Genomic DNA, 19802 nt, shown 5'->3' with positions numbered 1-19802 from the left:
CTTCCCTTGAGTGATGAAAAACAACGCTCATGCTGCGATAAAATTAAAACAAAAGCGGAACAGCAAAGTTCATTCACCACTTAGTTCTCGCTTCCCTTAACCTTAACTAAACTGCAGCTTGTGAATGCGATGCTGCCTTCAGGACGAGGAGGTTGGTAAAGGGACATCTGGGCTACTCTGCTTAGCCTGCTAACGTCAGGACTCCTACCCAGATACGAAGCAGAAAATGTCTGGGTTTAGCTTCATGAGATCCACCTGCCAATCCGCCCTCTGATACCGCTGAACGCAGATACTGTGATCACACTAAGCTGCAGACTTTACTCAAAGACTTTGAGCTCAGGCATCATTTTAAACTTCAGCAGCTTCTTGCAGAAAGTCAGCGCTGCTACCTGAAAACTTTTCTCTTAAGCCTGCCTTCTCTGTGCAGAGGCGGGCGGCTTTGAAGCAGGAGAGTCAAACAGCCAAACACAGAGAGGGGGAAGACAGATAGACATGGAGATAGATGAATACTGTGAGTGTGTGTGTGTATGTATAAATGCTACTGTGTGTGTGTCTGAGACAGAGAGAGAATTGAGATGGCCCTGGGCTCTTTCTCAAATGGCACTTCAGCAATGAGGAATAACACTGTCTAACCTAATGAGTAAGACACAGAGCTCCTGTTTTGACACTTCAAAAGCTTCAATCAAACTCAAGTTAGAGCTACAATACTGATTTGTGTGTGCACGGTGGAAGTGGACACATTTGTGCAGCGATTAATAACTGCAACATGCATCTGCAAAATAATCACAAACAGACTCTTTCCCTCATTACTGCAAAACATTCAACTTTTCAACACTCTTGTCCTCGTGTTCACTTCAACTGATGAGCCATGCAGACAGCCAGACATGAGCGTGTGAGTCACTGCTTTCTATTCTTTTGTCCTTGGGTACAGCACCACCTTTTAATGGAAAGCGGGCAGAGGGTTTATGTCGTCAAGATGTAAAGGAAGCGACAGGTATGAATCACTGCGTGTCCTGAGGTAGGGAGGCTAATTTAACCTCGAAGCAGCTGTACGTGGGCACACGTGAGGCACTATAGATTCATATTTCCTTGGATTGTCTGCGTGGATACCTTGAAAATGAATCAGGGAAGGGAGGCTTGATTAGCTCAGCTGATTCAGAAGCTTGGAGAAACTAATATCCTAAATATTAAAATATGAACCGAAGCTCTGCTGTGCTATTGTGGGGAAAAGACCGATGATATTTAACAAGGAAGATCCAAGTCCACAAGCAATAACAGGCAGAGGACATAACAAAGCAACCTGTGAGTCATGATATATTAAAAGCTCTTTGCACATGTTGACAGAAGATAAAGGCAGACGCAGTGACCATGGCAGAGTTGGGCACACACATTTAAAATTAGCGATGACAGCTAGACTCTAATTAGATAATTGATGTATTTCTTGTCATATTAGAAATGCTAATAGGTTAGTCATCAATTATGCAAGACTGAACTAGAGCAGATGTTGCAGGGTGATGTGTTTGAGATGTTTTTAGATCTTATATTACTAAGTATTTATTTTATTTTTATTATTAATTTATTTTTCTCTTTCTTTGTGATTCTTTATTATGTCTTATTAATGCCATACTGCTGTTTACATTTCTGATTTTATGTATTATTATGATTTTATGCATTTCTGTCTTTGTTTTTTAGCTATGTTGTTGCTTTTAATGCCACACTGTAAAGCACATTGAGCTGCATGTTATGTATGAAAGGTGCTATATAAATAAAGTTATTATTATTATTATTATTATTATTATTATTATTATTATTATTATCATTATTTTCAAATCAATTCAATGATTTGTGAATTGTGTGACACAGTGTATTGAAGTGAGCCATTGAAACTACAACAATTTTGGGCCATAAAAGGAAAGAAAATGTATGATTTCTGAATTTTATTTCACAATTGCCTCTCTACTGATTGGCATTTTATCCAAAACCAAAGATGTCAGTTCTTGCAGTTTCCCATGAGTGGTGAAGCATTTTATTTTTTTGTTTTATGTCTGACTTGTTAACAAGTGTACACTTTTTGCAATTAACCCATTGTTATTTATTTAGTATTTTGTTAGAATTTCTGATCACAAGTATATTACCAGTTTAATATTTTGTTTTAAAAAGTAACTTGAACTACTTTTTCTAAGTAGCGTTAGCTAAGCAAACTTCCTCGGGTAGCTTTCTGTAGTTCAACTTCTTCCAGTGTGAAGTAAGTGGTAGCCTGCAAAGCTGTGCTCTCAAAGTAGCTTTCCCAGCACTGTGAAGAACTACAACTACCACCCACAGTCAGTGAGGATCCTGAAGGCGTTTTCATGGACTCCACCTCTGTAGTGAACAGGGATATATTGTCTCTAAAATTAAGAAGACTTCTTAAGGAGAGGTGAAACAAGGTGAAACTGAAGTGGGACCGAGTAGCTGCTGTTACACAAATGTGGAGGAAGTAAGAAAAAAAAAAAAAAAAAAGCAAGTGGAGAAGTCTTACACACACCCACACACAGCGATATATACTGTAGTGTGTGTGTGTGCGGTTCTAATTGTGTGTTTACATGAGAAGTTCTGGTGCAGGAAATGCCACCCGTGCTCCCCCTTTTCCCTTGTCGTTTTCTTTTTTAAAGGTGAGCCGTGCCTTGCTGCAAAAACACAAAACGTTCCCAAATCTCACCCGTATGCCTAAAACCTAAAGAACAACTGCTGAACGCTCCACATGGACACATGATGGCATTTAATCCTATACAAATCTGGAACTACTACCTTTCATTTTAAAATGAACAGGGTTTTCTTAAATGAGCTGTGTCAGTTTCATCTTTTTTCCTTTGGAAAAGTTGGTAAGAATGTTTGAAAGCCCACACAGCCCGCTGGGCATTGACATTTACCTTCATTACCTTAATGAATAACAACAGGTTAGCATGCAAGGCTTTTAACACTGTCAGGGATTTAATATAAATGTCCTTCCTCATCTTTCCAGCATCAGGCTGTTTTTGGCAGCTATAAAAGAAACAAAGTAGGCTTAACAAAATATGCTAATGCTTGTACTAGATAAAGCATGCAGTGTGCACACATAAACACGGCAGTACAAGTCATAATAATACAGACAACAAGCCAACTTTAAAAAGATTCTTACGGAGGAGAATCTACTGTGTAGTAGGTGTTTTAGCAGACATGTATTAGTCTATTAGGCTGACACTAAAAGCTACATTTAAGATGGAGTAAAACTAATGAATTCTTTTGCCTGTTTCCAAAACTGCTTTTATTGGCAGTACAAGGAATGTTTCCAATTAACCCTAATACTTCTTAATACTTAAATGCATCTTTTAAGTACTGACATTTGAATGCAGGCAGTAAATAAGGTCATATCTCTTAGAAATCCTGTGTTAGATGGAGGCACATCCCGATCCATGTCTGTAAGAGTCTTCTCCCTCCATGGAGCAGAGCTGTGTGTCCTCCTGTCCTTAAAATGCCAGCACTGTTTTTCCTAGTCTCATAAAGCGTGTGTTATGGATACAGTGGCAGTACTGTTAATACAACAGTGTTCAACAATCGCTGCACTGGCTAATGCCGCAGTTAGTATGTGTGTACGCGTCTGTGTCAGCTGGTAGATATTAAATCAGAACTGACTGCATAACACTTACTGTAGCTCTGACTGGCCCAGGCCACTTGACATGGTCAGGAGGGACAAGGTGGATGGCTGCCGTCCTCCAAATAAACCACAATTGGATTGGATTATATAAATACTTCGGCTAACACAGTTACAGCTGAGTTCAAGAGTTCATGAAGATGAAGGCTTGACAATCGTAAATGGTTAAACTCAAATTTTATTGTATTTATAACTGCTGATGAAAGTGTGTGTGAAAACAATCTACCTGAAGCCTTTATAAAATTCTGCCTTTAGACTGTCATTTACAAGGTGCACTGCCCACAAGTGTAACCTAGTCAGTGTGGCTGTTACCATGGTAATAACAGTTAAGTGAAAGGTTAACATAAACTCAGTGCATCAGGCTCAAGTCAGATTTAGACGTTAAAAAAACAGAAGGCCTGTCAGGGTCTCAGTTATTACCCTCTCGGACTCTTGGGTTGGGGTCAGACAGAAATAACAATTTTTCCAATATCTGCATATTAAGTTAACTAGTTCCTCTGGAACAGATTTTATATATTATTTTAGTGACAACTGTAAAATTTTTGTATATCATTGTACCCATTATCAATGATAGGAGTTAACAAATACTCCTGACCACCAGAGGGCAGCAACAACTACTGTTCCTGCATGTAAGTTACACTTTTACTGCCGATGGAAATAGTAATATTTGGTAGAAGAAGATCACAGATAATGTTGGATATAAAATCCTGATGCCAAGTTCAAAAAAACAGCATTAGCACTAGCACAGCCCCAGTGGTTTGGGGGTGTGCTAGTGCCCACGGCATCATGGATAATTGTCACATCTGCAAGGGCCACATTGATACTGAAAGGTACATACAGGTTTTGGAGCAACATACGCTGCCATCCAGCAACATTGTTTTCAGAGGCATCACTGCTTATTCCAGCAAGACAATTCCAAGACACATTGTGCACGTGTCACCCATTGTCTCCCATTGGAAATGCGTGAACCATTATGAAGCGTACAATATGACAAGGGAGACCTCAGACTGTTGAGCACCTCAAGACATATATCTAGCAAGAATGGGAAAGAATTTAACTTTTGAAACTTCAACAATTAGTGTCCTCAGTTTCCAAATGCTTACTGAAGAAAAGGTGTTGTGTCACAGTGGTCCCAATTTTTTTGGAACATGATACAGTCGTCAAATTTACAATGAGAGTATATTTACAAAAAACAATACTGCTAATCAGTTTGAATATTAAATATCTTGTCACTGAACTGTATTCAATTGAATATAGGTCGAAAAGGATTTGCTAATCACTGCATTCTGTTTTTATTTACCTTTTACAGGGTATGCCAATGTTTTTTTGGAACTGGGGTTGTACACGTTAACCAAGCACTGCACCAGTAGTTAATAAATAATATGAACAGTTTTTATTATACTGTGATGAAAAGGAAGCTCACATTGCCTGAACTGTGTTGTGCCACTGTAATGTCAGGTCACAGATCATAAACTAGAAAATCCAGGTAATGGTCTGTTGTATATGTCTGCTATCTATCCTCCGCAGTTGTCCACTATTTTCAGGTAAGACAGAAGTAGCGAGTAACAGGCCCATTTAAATTTCAGTGGTTTTAACTGTTACTAATTTGAGAAAAGTAATTAGTTACCACAAAAAGTAGTGGAATTACAGTAACATGTTACTTTGTAACTTTGTAACACATTTCTCCCAGCACTGGGAGTATGACAGCATGACATGTCCATCTGCCTGACTGGACACTCACCTGAACTATCTCCAGCATCTCAGCTTTACTGATGTACCCATTTCCATCCAGGTCGTACATACTGAAGGCCCATTTCAGCTTCTGCTCCAGCTTGCCACGGGACGTCACACTTAGCGCGATGATAAACTCCCGGAAGTCTATTGTTCCGTCGCCGTTAGCGTCGAATGTGCGAAAGACATGCTCTGCGAACTTTGAAGCGTCTCCGTAGGGGAAGAAGTTCCCATAGATCTTCTTGAACTCCTCCATGGAGAGGTTCCCGCTGGGGCAGTCCCTCAGGAAGCCCTTGTACCACTCCTGGATCTCGTGCTCGGTGAAGTCTGTGCTCTCCAGGAGGTCCTGCATCACCTCAGGACGGAGCTTGCTGTTCTGCTTTCCCATGTCTGTCGGTCCTGTCAAACACTCGGCTCACAGCTGGGGAGGAGAGGGAGGGGAGAGGGTTTAAGTTTTAGGGTGAGATAAAACATCAACAGGCATTTTAAAGGGCAATTCTGATGGTTTATTGGGTAGCAGCTGAAGGACTGAGATAAAAGGAAGAAAAACTGCCCGGGGGATAAACTCATTTTAATCTACAGACATTTTGGAGTGATTTCAGTCATCCTATTTTTTTTTGCCATAAATTGCAGGAATGGCAAAAGCAGAAAGAAGGAAGCTCAGATTGTATAGCTAGCTGGTAGCATGTAGCAATCAGGTCAGAGCTCTGGATTTTAATAAGATGTTGAAAAAACGCTGCCCTTCTTAAGGTAAGACAGCTCACACTGTTACTGTGTAGCATTTTTGTGCTCAAACAGCAAGAATTTCATTAATGCTATGGTAACTTTTTTGTAATACTAATATTGAGGGGAAGTGCTGCATTTAATTCACCTATCAAATGTAATTGTACTGCTTCCAGGCAACCTGCCCCATTTATAAATACTTAAAAAAAAATGTCCATATATAAACCTGGAAATGAGTTAGCATTTTAGCACTTCATGTTCCCTTGTCCGGAAGTCAATAGGTTTTGTTTAACGGCTTTTTGGTTCGATGCTTGAAATGCAGTCTGTGGTTAACACAAGCTTGAGGGATTTTCACATTTTATTTATGACATAAAATATGTCAGTAAATGTTGGGGACATTAAATTACATTACACCAAACATAAGTTACGTGATGTTGTGACGTGAAGTCATGTGACTGTGGTGTAGTTCGCTTGTAGCCTACAGAATGTGTGGGTATCATTTAACTTTCTTTGACATTCAGCTGTTGAAATTGTAAAATGTACCTTTATGACATACAGTATTGCCTAGATATGGGAGATGTGATGTCATCAGACAGTGGTATGTGTTTCCTGTCTTGTTGGGCGGCGTATATGCTATGGACAGATGCTTGTTGCTGAGCTCTTGTTTACTTGTGCTTCTCAACTCAACCTTTAGGTTACATGTGGATTCAGTTTTGTTCATATTTAATCAAATAGTAGCCATATAACCAGGTTTAGTAAGGCTGATGTTAATATGTTAATAAATGGTGAGCACTGTGGAAACCCCAGCACCAGTGTGGCTGTGACTTTTTCTGGCCATCATCTTCTGCTACGCTCTCTAAGCTAACACGCACCCAAACTGTTGTAGCCACAGAGGTTATTTTCTGCACTAATCCAATGGAAAAATTCCATTGGCTTTTTGTGATAAGAGTGATACTAACTTCTGGCTTGGCCTACAAAAATACATCATCCCTGCAGCACTCTGTCGCTGGCACAATGGCATGCATCACCAGCCCCTGGTGTAACTGGTTACACTGTAGGGTGTTGGTTTTAATGCCTGAATGTTGTGTATGAATCAGCCAAACAACCAGCAGATGAAGCCAAGGACACAGCTGCTGTGTCCTCAAGTGGTTTTACTGAGGTATGAAACAAATATGTAAGCAACCATTCTTTGCAGGCTTTACATTTATCGGGACTAAAATTACTCTCCTTTTACAAACTATTGGAACTTTCCACGGAAAACAGCACCGTATGCTCTGAGCACACACACTGCCATATGCCCAACATGGGTTTAATTAGTCTGTAAAATCACCACACACACACACACAAACACACACTAAACTCAGCTGAGCTGCACTGGGAGGAAAAGGTAGTGGAGCCAAATGATATTTAATGTTATTTGTTTAAGATGAGCCTCAACAAACATCATACAGCTTCATATCATGCAGTTTCATAACCGCTTGAGGAACAATTAGTTAATTCTCTTCCTGGAACTGGTGCATCAGTGTTTGTGAAGTGGATCTTTATGAACAGGATAAAGCTTTATAATCTCTGTCTGCAGTGTTTGCAGTCAATTTAAATGTTCATGTAAAATGAGAGATATAACATTTACTCAAAATAGTAACGATGATAAGTCATCATCTCCATGCAGCGGAGCCAGAATAAAGACACATTATATTACTTTCTGACAATAAAAGTCATGGTGCTCATAAAAGTGACTGTTTGCTTGCAGCAATGCTGAGTGATTGGTGACTCAGAGCTGAGAAAATATAGGATGGCCTGGAGCTGAGGTCATAAACACCTCTATGAATAGACACTAAATCGTGCATTTACTTAATTCACTTGTTTGACTATAGATCTATTGTTCCAGTTTATTTATAACACACAATCTTGATGGGCAGAAATCAGAAATCATGTGAAAATTTCAAATCTATGAAATATTTATGGAGACATGTTCAATGTCACATGTTTAAACAACACAATAACAGTATATTTCAGTTCATTTTTCCAGCATTTTTCTTTTTGTTTTGCTTAAAGCCACTTTTTCCATCAGTGACTGTGACACTTTTCATCACAAAGTCTTTATTAATCAAGACAAACAGGACAGAGTCTTATGTGATTGGCTGTTGCTTCAGACTGAATCAGCGAACACCTGGTCATTGGAAAAAAGGATTGTGTGAAATAAATAAAGACTTCTGTCAGGGCAGTAAATACATTCAGCCAGCAATGATTGGGCCAGAGCTTGAATAAGTGATTAAAAAATTATTTTATTCAAACAACTTTCGAGATGTTGTTTTATTAGTGATGATACAATATTTGCTGTAGTCTGCGAGACTTTGTTCTGCTTTGTCTGTTCTTGCATAAATGTGAGTAGAGCGTCATGTGATAACAGACAAGACAGACTTGTTTACTTTATGGCTGAAATGGCCTTAAAACAACATGTGAGTTGAAATGCAACATTCACTCCCCCCAGGAGAAACATAAGACATATGACTGGGTTGAGAATCATGACTATCTATCTATCCATCTATCCATCCATCTGATGCTCTGTTGGGGTCGTTGTAAATACCCAACAAAGTCTGATAAGTTAGGTTAGGTTAATTATCCAAAGCAGCTGCATGACAGTCATGAGGAAAGACGGACACGTTTTCTGTGTGTGACGGCAGAGAGGGCGTCTGAAAACCTGTCAACAGACCCCATTTTAATTGGGGCCAGAAGACATTTTGTTTGGTTAATTTTTGGGGGTGTAACGATACATCAATCTGGATCGATCCATTGATCAATCTTCAACGATGCAAAGGGAAAATATCGATCTATATCGTAATCTTTAAAATAAACCTTTACTTTGGAATTCCCATGACAGCTCTGTTACAAATGTCTGTAACAGTTCACTCATAAATAACTAATAATAATAATAATAATAATGATAATAATAATAATAATGATTAATAATTAATTAAATGACTGTCGAATCACAATTTAGTTGATTTGTGTGAGTTGAAATAAATGGAAGTGAATGTGTTAAATGGACATATGATATTGTCTGATATCGATTGCAGATCCCTGAACTGTACAAATCAAAATCAGATCATGGCAGACTTTGTGTTATCAACAAAAATTGTATTATTGTCCAAACAATCAATATAATAGCATATTGTGATGAAACTTTTGATTTATAGCCTTATTCATTTTGTTCCAGCAGATTCTTAATTTACTTGCCTGACCAGACCAGTAGCAAAAAAAAAGAGACATTAAAATTCTATTCAGGGCTCAGTAATAAGGATTGTCGGTTGCCTGGGGCAAGTAAAATGCCATGTCAGGCAAGTCAGTCTGGAAATTCATTTGATAAACTCAAGTGGTAAAAAAGAATAAAACTATAGAACTACTTATGGTCAACGGCCTCCAAATATAAGATTTTACTGCTTTTCTTTGTTTATTATCATATTAAACTGAATATCTTAGCCCAACCATTCCAAAACTTAAGAATGCCACGGCCTCATCTGAAGTCTGAAAATCTTCTGCAGCCCACCCAAACCTGTAATTATAACTCTGACAAGCACACGAAACTAATTGTACCAAATCATGAGATATAAGATGCCTCCCGGCGTTAATATGAAGGGTCACCAAGTAAAGTGGTAAAGTTAAATTAGGCCAGTAAATGAAGAATAACATCTAATTTAAAATCCATGGCTTTGTTTGATTAGATCTAATTACTTAAAAAAAAGTTCATTTCAAACTCATGGTATTGTAACTTCAAAATGTTTTATTTATTTATTTTTGTGACATCTCAAGGCCCACCTGCAGGGACTGTTTTAGACATTCTTGGACTTTGAAAAACTGTGATGGAGACTTTTCACTGTTTTCTGACAATTTATGGACACTGCAGCTCTAAATTAAACAGGACAATTGGGTTTAGTCTCTGTTGTTATTTAATTACAATGAATAAACCAATTTGCACAGGGGAAAGAGATAATTGACTTTGGGAAAGATAGATGTCTGACACACTTGCCCTTTGGTTGGGCAAAAAACATTAACGTTAAACCCTGCTATTGATTTATGTCAAAGTCATAATTGTAGCACATATATTATCTGTATTTATTTGTATGATTATCTCTCTCATAATGTCTTATTTATCTCTTTAATACTGATCAGTTTTGGTCTCTGTAGATATGATCTCTGCAGACACAAAAGAGGTAGCAGATACACAGACAGACAGATACAGAGTCAGAGTTCGACAAATGATGACAGCGAGACGTAAAGTGACAGTGGAGGACTGTTTTTTATCTACCCTTTTGGTGACACAAACAGGAAGTGCCTGCTCCTGCTGTCAGTGAGATTGTGCTCTCAACTCAGAAACCACACTCTCTTTGAGTAAGTCAGAATATACATGCTCATATTTTAGTTTGCATGTTATCATAAGCTTTTATGCAATAAAAATATAACTATAACAACCAAACATGTAGGAAATGAGCACAGCACATGCACTTATTTCCCTGACAGGCTTAATCTTGTATGTGCATAGGTTGTATTTATTTATGTCCAGTATGTATTCAGTCCTGTTATACTCGCTTCGGCCTTCACTCTGAAAAGTCTCAGGAAATGAGTCACTTCACTCAAAACCACCTAGCAAGGTCCTTGACTACGACTGAGCTTTGGGAAACCATAAATGACAAACAACTGCTGTTTCTTCTGCACATCCTCCAGAGCAGGTCATCTACAGTGTCTGATTGACAGCTACAATCACATATTGAGAGAAATGAGAACAAAGAGTGAGAGCTCAGACAATCATCGAGTCAAATCATGGCAGAAAGAAAAAAAAAACTCCCGCACTCAAGGTTCAGCCAAGGCTACCACTGAGCAGAAATTCCACAATGTAAGCAAGGATATTTGAGAAGTGATAACTTATCAGAGCGTTGAATTATCTACTCTCAGAGCCTGATGGAAAATCTCAGGCTCTGGCCAAGCTATAAAACACAGTAACAAACCAGCCAGGCAGTTAATGCTACAGAACAGCTTCTAGCTCTCTTTGGTAAACATGATGATGAAAATGGCTCTGATGTCTGGATCGGACACACACAACGATAAACCGAGGGGAGCGATCATTTGAGTGGCACACGAATGAATGGAAGAATGAGTTTTGTGGGGAATTATTTTTGACACTCTCCTTTGTTTACTTCTATCACAGACTTTTGTTTGCACAGCCACACTGAGCGCAGTCGAAAACTGTTGAACATTTAAACAGTGCTATATTGAAACTGGGAAGGGGAGATAACACTGAAGCAGACAGCCAAATTTAACAGGCTGCATGTACGGTATATATATGGAATCAAGGCCTGTTGGGAAGTTTAACAAGACTAAGACTGGGTTGCACCAACACGGATTCATTTTAAAACATGTTTAAATCAAGATTGAACTTTAAATTATTATTAATATTTAGTGTTGTCTTTTCCTGTTTTTAAAAGCTGCATTACAGTAAACTGAGTCATTTTCTGAACTTACCAGACTGGTCTAGCTGTTCTATTATTTGCCTTTATCCACATAGTTATTATAACCACCAACAGTCATCCCTACAATGCTGTCACAATATTGAGGTATCTGGTCAGAAATATTGTGATATTTACTCATTTTATCACCTCAACCGCCTCCACTCCTCAGAGTACACGTCATCAGTCACAACCTACATGATCAATAATTATCGCTATGGGCTGATATGACACTTCACTATCGTGACAGGTATTTCAGCTGTATTGACCAGGCCTTTGTTGACGGGACTGTCTTTAGCTTTGCAGGTGTTTTGTGGTTGTGTCTAGAGGAGAATCCTTGATTTGCGAAACCTCATGGGATTTGTACACCTTACTTCTTCATTGTGCACATTGTGCATACTAACTGTTTTTATAGTGTGACAATGCTATGGTTAATGTCAGAGTATGTTCAGAAAACACTTTAGGTTTAGGTTAGGGTTGGGGAAAGGTCATGGTTTGGGTTAAAGCACTCGCAAGATCTTTTTTGAGTCTTGGGTTCCCTTCTAGACCTGATTCTATTTCATCATAAAAAAATGATATTCTGACCCCATGCTGGTGCTAGAGGGAAGGTCAGGGGATCACCAGTGGTATAAATCACCCTGAGGCAAACATGAATGTGTGTATCAAATTTCATTGCAATCCATGTAATAGTTTGGCAACAGAGTCATGTGACTAAAAAGCACAAACACATAGCAAACCTAAAATTCTGGATGCAGAGCTTGTTCAAAAAAAGAAACAAGTTCTGTCCTCTACACCAAGTCCTTTCCTGTAATTTTCAGATGCTATTCTGAGACATGACATTTAATGAGCTCCTACTCTCAGAAGGTTTTATCTGTGTTCTCTTGAGTGTATCCTGTTTCTGCACTTTCCTTTTCACAAATACGTTTAAATTGCAGGGCACAAACAAAAGACGGCAAACAAAGAAATGCATGGCCTTCAGCATTAAATGAAAGTCAGTTTTATGTACCAGGCGTTTAAAATTAGAGCAAAAAAAAAACAAAAAAAACAAAAAAAAAACAAAAACCCACAACATTGCAGGTGTTTGGGTGGTCTGTTTTTAGCAGAAGTAATGTCATGACGTGTTTAATGTCCTCTGTCCTATAATGGCAGGTGAAACTGCACAACTGATGATTTGGCTGAGAGAACTCTGACTTTACTCCAATTACTGCGCTGACTGTTGTTTAAGGTCCCTCAGAGCGGTTACACTTCGGTCCGTTCAGTCTGTCACCAGGCTCTTCACTAATGGAATCCACAGCCATGACCCTGTCCGCTGCTCGAACACACACACCCACCGTACACACACAGCCTCAATTACTGACCCAGTGCACCCTTTCACCTGTCACAATACAGATATACGTTTGTACACACACACGCACGCACGCACACAAAACCATAGTGATGAGCTCCTGCTGACATGTTTGGCCAACTGAGGATGCGGCTGGCCACCCACTTGTGTGGTGACAGGGATTATTTTTCAGCTCCTTGTCTGCTTGCTTGTGTGAGTTTGTGTGTCGGTACTTTTATTGTTGTTGGAACCAGTTTGAGTATTAAATGTTTGGAATGAGTTGCCATTTTATGATTGTTTTGTTTTTAAGTTAAATTTAAATCAAATTAGGTTTACTTTAGACTAGAGTTTGATGGTAAAGAAATGAATGTAGTGAAAAGAAAGCAGAGACATGGATGGACAGTGGTGTCTGTGTGTGTGTGTGTGTGTGTTGAAAAGAGAACAAGAGCCTGTGTATATACTGTACTGTACATCTGAGATTGACAGCAGCTGACATTAAAACGAGTAGGCACTGGTGAGTGACAGAAAGCGTTTCTGTGCCTCTCAAGGCTGCTGCACGTGTGCTGTTCAGAATGTCAGACAGGCAGTGTTGGAAAGCTGCTGTCTCACAGTTGGGCTGGGGGTGGTTTACCTAAACATTTTCATAATTTTCCTAAAACAGGCAACCTGACATTTGATATTTCCCTTTCCACATCAACAGGCCATGGATAATAGGAGGACTGTTGTTTTGTTCACAAACTCAGCTGTGTTTCCTCACACAGCTACTTTATCAATCACTTTTGTCCGGATTTGTTAGCTCCTGTTTTGGAGATGCTGTTGCTCAGTTTCTATTCTTACCATTTATCTAACAGACTGAAACCTTATGTTGTCAACCTCCTGCAACTGCTTTACATTAAAAACCTCCAGGCGTTCAGTGGAAATTGATGATTGGTGTTTGCAACACAAATAGGAGGCATAATATCAAAGGAGAAGTTCACCCCAAAATCAAAAATACATATTTCCCCCCTGGCCTGTAGAGCTATGTATCCATCAAGAGTTTTTTTGGTGTGAGTTGCAGAGTTTTAGTGATATTAGCTGTAGAGGGATGTCTGCCTTCTCTACAGTATAAGCAGACTAAATGTTACTCAGCTTTTCATTTGCAAACTTCTTTCTTTCTGCAGTAGAGTATACTGGAACTACTTTCTTTCTACCAGAACAAGGTCTACAGCAAGGTCTGTGCATTATCTTGAGTGATTTTTTGAAAGAGACTGGTTTTGAATTTTCTAAATACATTTTTTGGTGCTTTGAGCACCACCAGCTGAGTTCCATTTGATTCCATTATATTGCAGAGGAGGCAGACATCTCTGTGACTGATATCTCCACAACTCTGAAACTCACACCAAAGAAATCTTGATGGATAAATAGCACAAGGGAACTATCTCTTTAACGTGCATTTTCTGTTACAAACAATATAAAACAGGAAAAAACAAAACTTATCTAGAACAGCCCAGTTCCCCGTCAAGGCCAAGTGCATATCTCAATGCTTTGAGCTAAATGCTAATATCAGCATGCATAATGCGCACTAAACACAAAGTACAACTGAGGCTGATGGGAATGTCATGGCAATCCATCCGACAGCTGTTGAGACATTTCACTCAAAACTGAAAATATCAACCTCAAGGTGACGCTCGAGGAAAAGTCAGGGATCACAAAAGTCAGTAAGATTCACTGGTAATTTACACCAGGCGCGGCTGCGCTGCGGCACTTGAACCAATTCGTGGCCGTTCTCGTGTTTACACCAGAAGCGCTGTGGTGCGTCTCAGCAGCGTCCCAGAAGCGGCTCGGCACTCCGCTCCACGGAAAATACACAGCAAGTCTATTTTTGACAGATGGCGTGTCAATTGGCACAGAGCAGGTCGAACGGGTAGGAAGTCAGGCACGGAAAAGGCAGGGAGAATCCAGTTAATTTTCAAAATAAAAGACCCCGTGCAGACTCGCGATCATAAAGACAGACAGAAAATAAACAATTTAACTACGTAGCCTGCTTATCCATGGTAGAAACACAAAGAGCAAGGAAAGAGGACTTAATCAACAAAATCAGAGCAAGTAAACATAATCAGACAGCAAAACGCTCCGCTGCTCAAACACCTCTGAAACACTGCTGGTGGAAATTGTAGTCGCGTGCATGATGGAACAAAACCGTGGCGTAAATTAGAGGTCATCCTCTGGGCACCATGATTGTCTGTACAAAATTTCATGGCAATCCATCCAATAATTGTTGTGATACTTAAGTCTGCACCAGAGTGGTGAACACTACCATCCACAGAAACACAAAGCTAGTGGCTAATAAAAGATAAGAAGTGTGGAAGTGAATATCAGAGGCCTTTAGTGTGAACCACCTTAATACACCTGAAGGTTTAAATCTCAAAAATGGTAAAAAAAAAAAAAAACCCAAAAAACAAGAGAAATCAGTATTAGTGGGGCAACAGAGGTAAGTAGTAACAGCTGTTACAACATTCACTGTCTGCTACTGACTTACCTAAATAAGGTCATTAAAAAAGGATTTACCCATTTGTGTGACTTCATGTTCACAATCAACCAGTTTCTTGTGTCAAAGGGACACACTGGCAGTGCAATGTGATTGGCCGACATTTTACACCGAGTAGTCTGTTTGAAGCAGACAGAGGCTTCCACCAGTCCTGTCTCTCGTCCAGTCACACTTCCTCTGTTGCAGCCAGCTGCAGAGCCATTTGGACTCTGCCTCAAAATCACTCCAACCAAACGGATTATCATTCAAATGGAGCGTGCGGACAGAAGCGAACGATGATTCAGATTCAAATACAGCCCGGGCAGAGCTGGTTCCACGGCTCGGACTCACATTCAGATTATAACGACCTGACCACTTCACACACGCACACTCACCAGTTAAGCTGCGGATATTTTCCGGCCACTTCCTCTGCGGACAAAACAATCTCCATGTAAAGCACGAAGCCTCTCCACGATGAAAGGCTTGTGTAGAGTGTTTGTGTTAATGCTGTATGAATACATTTATGAGACGCCTCTCATACACTGATAGGACAGAGGTAAGGAGACATGGAGCAACAGGACAAACAGAAAGAGACAATTTGTACCACAATCTGCATTCTAACCTTTTCAACTTATACATACGCCTTGATTTTTATTCTCTCCAATACATTTCCCATTTTCCCATCTTCCTACTCCTCAGCTGTCCTTCATCTGTTCCACTTTTACTTAACAAGTCTTTTCATCTTTCTACTCTCCCATTCATAAACTCCACATCTTTCTCTTCCACCTTTCCTGCACCTTATTTCCATATCCTTCATCCCCTCTTTTATTTCGTCCTACACATGAACAATTCACTCTCTTATGAAGCAATTTCACTGCAGTTACCATAGTAACATTCAGCAAAGTCCCACAGCCATTGATGAGCTGTCTGGCTGAGTGCGCTGCACACACATACGCATGGGTACACACACTACTCACAGTCAACTACACAGAATCGGGGACTGCGGCATGTGTGTCTGTGTGTGTGTGTGTGTGCGTGTGTGTGGGTGTATAGGTGGTTGTGTGGGTGCAGGTATGTGAGGTGAGTAGCAAGAAGCCAACTGTGATCAACATTACAACGGTCCACTCTGCACGCAGCTAGTCCAGACCGGTCTTTTTACCTTGATAGATTATAATCATTAATATATTAACCACATCTGAATGAGACCGCTGCCGACAGGCTGCAGACTTTAACAGACTTTCACGTTGTGTGCCACAACAGAGGAGAAAAATCTTCCATACCAATGAAACAAGAAGCAAAATCCTCTTTGTGAGAGCAGGCAACAAGTTTTATGAGAAATGTCTTGTTTTATATATATGATATTCTAATTTTAAGTACTGAATACTAGAAGTATGTCCTCAGAGTTGTACGTCTCCAGCAACCAGTCAAGTCACAGTTTACATCCTTGTCTGTTCAGACTCATATAATGTGTGCAAGGAAGACTTTGAAGGTATTTCAGAAGTGTATTTTTGATGAAATGGAAATTATCACTATATTGACTGATGGATTCCAGTGAATAATTTCCAGTGAGAAGTGCTGTCTTTACCTAGAGGCTACTTCTTTACAGAGGAGTGACAGAGAGCCAAAGTGTTTTTGCAGAATGTTATGATATCACTGTGAAGCTGACCTTCTAGATCTAAAAATTATATATCGCATTAGATATTTGTGTGAAATTTTAGCATATAAATCCAGAGTTATATGAGTTATGGCCAAAAACATGTTTTGGAGGTCAGAGTGACCTTTGACCACCAAAATCTTATCTTCATCCTTGAGTCCAGGTGGACATCTGCACAAGATGTAATGAAGGTGTTCCTGAGGTTATCATACTTCATGAATGGGATGGATTTCAGGCCGCAGTGACACTGATCTTCGACCACCAAAATCTAATTAGTCCATCCCTGAGTTCAAGTGTATGTTTGTGCCAAGTTTGAACAAATTCCCTACAGATTACTCTACATCTGTGCATTAATGCAGAATTATGAAGTAACTAAACTAAAATATACAGCAAGATCACAACTAATGAGCAAACTAATCTTATTATGCTCTTTTTATCCTCAGCTACCTCCTTTTCCCCAAACCTATAGCTCTAGCTGTTACAGAGGGTGAAAGGGGCTTAAGGACCAGCTGCAGCAGATTCCTGTGGAGAAGGAATCTCAGATGGAGAGACTAGGAGAAGGACTGTGTAGAAATCTGAGTTGTGAGCTGAGGAAAAGACTGGCATCTCCAACACTTCCAGCGTTACAACAACTTCAGAACTAACAATAGCTGTCTCCAAGTTCAGGGGCTGATTGCTTTGAACTCTTCAGACCAAACATGTCATGAGACCTGTGCAGCTTCCTTATAGTTACTGAAAAACTGGATATATCTACCATCTGATAAAGTATTGATTCAGTGGCATAATCTGTAACTCTGTTTTACTTTTACATTTTGGCCGTTTGAGGGCAACTTTAAAATTCTGACTTAATGAGCTGACCAAGTCTATCCTCTGAAGGAAACACCTCTGTCTGGTGAATCCTCTGGAAGAACTGACCCCTTTAGTGTGACAAAGCTGTATTCAATCAGAACCCACTCATCATTCACACATACATATATATTTTAAAAGGCTTAACAACTCAAAGTCACGGGTTCACTGGTAATAGTGTCCCTACTTACCTGTTGTAACCTTCAATAATACTGAAGGATGTTTCTAACAATTCCTCTCCCTCTCTCTGGGGTAACACTGGAACACAGCGAAGCAACAAGTATGTGGAAGTGGGTCTTCTGTGGTGTCTGCACACAAGGACACAAGGACTGGCCCCTGTCAATGACTTAACCCTGTGTATCCTACCATGCTAACACAGCTTAGAGGAAATAACTCGGTCTTAGCTGGATTCAAAGAGCCCTCAGCTAAGCCTTGTTAATTCCAGCTGTGCTCTGGTCGGCTCAAACTGTGGCACAGGGTTCTTTCTGTATTTTACTCTCTATTAGACACACACACACACACACACACACACACACACACACACACACACACACACACACACACACAACAAACAATCATACATACAGTATAGTAGCTATGCCAGTGTCGGAAAAGTACTGGTATGACTTGTGATTTTGCTTGAGTGTTGCACGTTTACTAAATCGCATCAGGTTTTAAATTGAGAGTAAGTAGAGCACTTGATTTTGGAAACCTGTTCACTTCCTGAGGTACTTTGCATAACTGCTAATTTATAATTTGGTGGCTTATGTTTTGTCGGCATCAAAATGTGAAGTGAATATATTACGCATACATATGGCAGTTATTAAACAGTAATTAACCTTTAATTGAGTTGGTTCATCTCTCCACTCACTGCAAATAGTTCTTAATGGAAATCCAAGTGGTGATGCTAAATTTGGAATGGATAACCAAAGCGGTTTGGGATGAAACCCCCAAACAACATGAGAGCTAACTACACAGAAGGACGGTGATGTGCAACTATAAAGACATAGTTTTGCTTTTTGGAGACTCAATCTGAAAGAAAAGACAGAGAGAGTTTTCCAGGAAAAAGGAAAGGGAAATATCAATTTTGTCTTTTGTGAGAGACATCTGCACACTTTTTTGTTCTTCTAAGTGCAGGGCAGCAGCTTGAGTCATCAGGACAATGGACAGCAGGAACAACAGAGATGGGAGTGGGGAGGTGAGACAAAGACGGACGCAAAGAGACACTCAAAAATAGGGTTTAAATAAGAGAGAAAATGCTGATGAATGGACGTCTGCCTACATCCTACTGGGCCCTAAGAGACGCGCCTCTGTCCTCTCTTCCTGTCCCAGCAGGAAACCCCAAAGACAATTCAAGCCATTTAATAATAATTCATCACTCAAGCCACAGTGTGTGTTTAACCAGGTTAATTAACCACCAAAGAATCTGTTTTCTGAATTCCAAACGTCTTACTGAACACAATAAGGGATTTTAATCGTGCTGCAGAATTCACACAAAATTCAATCTTCATACAGTTTTACTGTCGCTGTTACTTTTTACTTTTTTAAAGTAATAATTCCCTGAATTTCTATACAGAGTTGCAGTGAAACGACAAGACAGATGAACACTTTTCTGCAGCAGATCTCTGTCCGGCAGTGGAGCCTTAAAAAAAAGGAAGAATGACTTGACAGAGCCTTCATATTGCCTCTGCTTAAAAGAAACCCCAAATGACTTTGGGCATTATCACTGATGGTAACCCTAATTCCATTTTTTTTTCTTGCTGATACAAACCATGAGTTTTGTGATCCATTGCACCCCAAACTCCCACTGATCATGACTCATATCACAATCGCAATATCTGTCAAAA

At 39.7% G+C, this 19802-nt stretch overlaps 1 protein-coding gene across 4 annotated transcripts in view; it reads right to left on the bottom strand.

The window, feature by feature from the left end:
- ncalda (neurocalcin delta a) overlaps window positions 1-19802 on the bottom strand; it is a 107414-nt gene that overhangs the window by 17804 nt on the left and 69808 nt on the right. For 3 of the 4 annotated variants that reach the window (XM_084725915.1, XM_084725914.1, XM_084725913.1), the window contains one exon: window positions 5412-5822. In XM_084725915.1, the coding sequence (XP_084582041.1) occupies window positions 5412-5789 (378 nt within the window). In that variant the 5' untranslated portion in view covers window positions 5790-5822. Of the gene's footprint in view, window positions 1-5411; window positions 5823-15850; window positions 16099-19802 lie in introns of those variants that run through there. The other variant, XM_084725916.1, reaches the window with a different exon arrangement.

This window comes from Lutjanus erythropterus, chromosome 9 (assembly GCF_056507025.1).
Source record: "Lutjanus erythropterus isolate fLutEry1 chromosome 9, fLutEry1.hap2, whole genome shotgun sequence".
Lineage (NCBI taxonomy): Eukaryota > Metazoa > Chordata > Actinopteri > Lutjaniformes > Lutjanidae > Lutjanus > Lutjanus erythropterus.
The sequence above is the reverse complement of the archived record's forward strand: the minus strand, read 5'-3'. Positions and strand labels throughout refer to the sequence as shown.